This window comes from Colobus angolensis, unplaced genomic scaffold (genome assembly GCF_000951035.1).
Source record: "Colobus angolensis palliatus isolate OR3802 unplaced genomic scaffold, Cang.pa_1.0 Scaffold110, whole genome shotgun sequence".
NCBI classification, from domain to species: Eukaryota; Metazoa; Chordata; class Mammalia; order Primates; family Cercopithecidae; genus Colobus; species Colobus angolensis.
The window spans coordinates 1,712,349-1,716,123 of NW_012112031.1; the positions used below are offsets into that span (position 1 = coordinate 1,712,349).

The following is a 3,775-nucleotide window of genomic DNA, read 5'->3' on the forward strand; positions in this document are numbered from 1 at the left end:
TGATCCACCTGCCTCGGCCTCCCAAAGTGCTGAGATTACAGATGTGAGGCACCACACCCAGCCATTTTTGTATTTTTAGTAGAGACGGGGTTTTGCCATGTTGGCCACGCTGGTCTCAAACTCCTTACCTCAAGTGAGCTGCCCACCTTGGCCTCCCAAAGTGCTGGGACAACAGGCCTGAGTCACCGCGCCCGGCCATTTTTATATTTTTAGGACAGTGTTTTGTCATGTTGACCAGGCTGGTCTCAAACTCCTGACCTCAAGTGATCCGTCCACCCCGGCCTCCCAATATGCTGGGATTACAGGTGTGAGTCCACTGCGCCCAGCCACCAGTTTACTTTTCTTGCAGGCTATCACAGAACGTGTACAATCCAGAGAGCCTCATCAGCCAAATCAAGGTCTTGCCATCGGAGTTTGCTGGTGAAGGGTACTCGGGGTCCTGGAAATAACTGTGGGGTCCAAACCACACACACTGAAACAGGCCTATTCCCTAAGGCATCAGAGCCCCTGACGGCTAAGCTGCCTTGAGTCAGGCAATTTTCAACAACGCGCTCTGGGGACACAGCATGGTGCCACCGTCTTTCTGGTCTCCCGGGGCTCAGACTATGTCATTCATTTCATTCCAGGGCAGTGGGTAACAAAGTTTGACTCCAGAAAGACTTCCCTCGAGGATTTCCACTTGGATGAAGAGAGGACCGTGAGGGTCCCCATGATGTCAGACCCTAAGGCTGTTTTACGCTATGGCTTGGATTCGGATCTCAGCTGCAAGGTCCGTAGGGGTAGGGGCAATGTGGGTGATGGGTGGAGGGAGAGGACAGAGAAGCAAAACAGGGGAGTGGGAGTAAAACGACCTGTGAGATCCGACAGCTGTCTGTGTTTCGCCTGCTGTTTGACTTCGAGCAGGTTACTAACATCTCTGAGCCTTTCCTCTTCTTAAGATGGGGAAGGGGATTGTTATCAACACTTATCCTCCCAGGATTTGTTGGACGGATGCGTAAGGTAACGTGAAACGGGCCCTCAGATTGGGTGCCCGAATGTTAGTTCTCTTTCTTTCCTTGAGACTCCTATTTCTAGAATTTAAAGCCAGACTTTGAAAAATAATGACAAACTCCATATTGTTGGCATTCTTTTTTTTTTTTTGAGACGGAGTCTTGCTTTGTCTCCCAGGCTGCAGTGTGGTGGCATGATCTTGGCTCACTGTAACCTCTGCCCTGTCGGGTTCAAGCAATTCTCCTGCCTCAGCCTCCCTAGTAGCTGGGATTACAGGCATCCGCCAGCATGCCCGGCTAATTTTGTATTTTTAGTAGAGACGGGGTTTCACCATGTTGCCCAGGCTGGTCTCGAACTCCCAACCTCAGGTGATCTGCCCGCCTCGGCCTCCTAAAGTGCTGGGATTCCAGGCATGAGCCACTGCGCTCAGCCAATCGTTGGCATTCTAAGGCTTTCAGTGTACCTGACTTCTTTTAGTTGTAGGTCTGTAACTGTTAACCTTTGTTGGGCCATGGCCATCACACGGGATCTCTCTGGGAATCTGACGATAGTGCCTCAAACCAGGGAGAGCACTGCCAGGTGTACACACACGTTTCTGAAACCCAGAGAGCACTGCCAGGTGTACACACACGTTTCTGAAACCCGGGAGAGCACTGGCAGGTGTACACACACGTTTCTGAAACCCGGAGAGCACTGGCAGGTGTACACACACGTTTCTGAAACCCGGGAGAGCACTGCCAGGTGTACACACACGTTTCTGAAACCCGGGAGAGCACTGGCAGGTGTACACACACGTTTCTGTCAATGATTTCAGGAGACTCTTGGGACCCCGACACCATCTGTTCCATGGACTGTAGGTTGAGAGCCTCTGTTCAAAGGATGCTTTTGGTCTTGGTGGGTGGACGGGGTGGAGTCTCCAAGCCCTCTTACGGCCCCTTCGGTATTCCTACCCCTGGTTCTCCCTGTCTTAGTCCAGCACTCTCTATCTAACAAATCATCAGTCAACGTTGGCAGACGGACTTTGGGAGAAAATAAAGACCTGAAATTCAATTCTAGCTCCTTAAACCACAGGAGAACATTCTTTCAGCAGATAACTTCAGTTGGTATTAGGCCAAGGTAAGAAAGGCCAGCAGCAGCCTTTCTGAAGAAATCTCAGGAGATGGCTTGCTGCCAGAAAGCGCTAACCTAGAGGGGGAATTGTTAAATAGATGAGGGGCTGGGGGAAGGACCAGGCCAGGGCCCCGCCACGGGAGAGGAAGACAGCTCCTGGCTGTGCCTGTCCCCGGCTTTTGGGCTCTAAAGGACTAATCCACGTGCTTTCTCGCTTGTCTCAGATTGCCCAGCTGCCCTTGACCGGAAGCATGAGTATCATCTTCTTCCTGCCCCTCAAAGTGACCCAGAATTTGACCCTGATAGAGGAGAGCCTCACCTCCGAGTTCATTCACGACATAGACCGAGAACTGAAGACTGTGCAGGCGGTCCTGACCCTCCCCAAGCTGAAGCTGAGTTATGAAGGCGAAGTCACCAAGTCCCTGCAGGAGATGAGTATGTCTGAAGACCCTTCTGCTTTTGGTGGGTGGGGCGGGCCGGGGTCTTCGGGCCTTCCACTTTGCTAAGCAGAACTCAGGGCTCCATGGCCTTGCAGGGGCTGTGGATGATTCCTTAAGCCTCGTCCTGCCGGAAGGGAAGGCTGAACTGCCTTCTCTCATCCGACTCATTCCTCAGCCTCACGAGCAGACCTCCTTAACAGGCGCTCACGACACTGCCTCTCAAGACGAGTCTGTCTGACCTGTTTTCTCATCTTGACCTAACTTGCTAAGTGCCCCACCCTCGGCCAGCTCTGAGCTCGAGGCCTCCCAGAAGTCAGCAGTGGTGCGCCATCCCGGCTGGCTTGCAGGTGGATCCCTCGGTTGGGGTGCTGGGGAAGGCCGGGTTTTCACGGAAATCTCTCTCCATCTCTACAGAGCTGCAGTCCTTGTTTGATTCGCCAGACTTTAGCAAGATCACAGGCAAACCCATCAAGCTGACTCAAGTGGAACACCGGGCTGGCTTTGAGTGGAGCGAGGATGGGGCGGGAGCCACGCCCAGCCCAGGGCTGCAGCCTGCCCACCTCACCTTCCTGCTGGACTATCACCTGAACCAGCCTTTCATCTTCGTGCTGAGGGACACAGACACAGGGGCCCTTCTCTTCATTGGCAAGATTCTGGACCCCAGGGGCACCTAACACCCCAGTTTAATACTCCAGTACCCTAGAAGAAAACCCCAGAAGATGAAGATGTCCCCACAGGACACGAAGGCTGTCCCCGTAAGGTTTCAATGCATACAATAAAAGAGCTTTATCCTTAACTTGCTACTTTGTTCCTCCTCCTATTTTGAGCTATGCTAAATATCCTATGAAGAGAAATTGCTCTTTAGGAATTTGGTGGTTCTCTTGCTTCTAGCCTGGTTTTATCTAAACGCTGCAGAAAGTCACCGTTTGTAAGAACTTTAAGGTACCTGTGCTGGATAACGCAGGGACAGCTTCTCTGCTCTGGGGGTGTTTCAGTACTGGGATCTGCGATCCTCCCGGGAGGCCATTGCCTGCCCCCATAATCACTGAAGCACGCTTGTGAACCACACACGGAGAGATAAGAGAGGCCATCTGTAACTTAAGGAAATTGTTATTTTATGAATCATTTAAAGAAAGCTTTCAAGGACACAGTAAATAGAGCCGATATGTAAAGATTCTAAACATATTCTTTGTAAGGAGGTATGCCTATGTTACAAAGTACAGCCCGGCGGGCAC

General features: G+C 51.8%; 1 protein-coding gene across 1 annotated transcript in view; it reads left to right on the forward strand.

Annotated features, from left to right (window-relative positions):
* SERPINF1 (serpin peptidase inhibitor, clade F (alpha-2 antiplasmin, pigment epithelium derived factor), member 1) overlaps positions 1 to 3,332 on the forward strand; it is a 24,177-nt gene extending 20,845 nt beyond the window's left edge. Inside the window, exons 6-8 of the mRNA XM_011956283.1 lie at positions 627 to 769; positions 2,325 to 2,535; positions 2,955 to 3,332. Of these exons, the coding sequence (XP_011811673.1) occupies positions 627 to 769; positions 2,325 to 2,535; positions 2,955 to 3,214 (614 nt within the window). The 3' untranslated portion in view covers positions 3,215 to 3,332. The remainder of the gene's footprint in view (positions 1 to 626; positions 770 to 2,324; positions 2,536 to 2,954) is intronic.
* Positions 3,333 to 3,775: the final 443 nt, after the last annotated feature.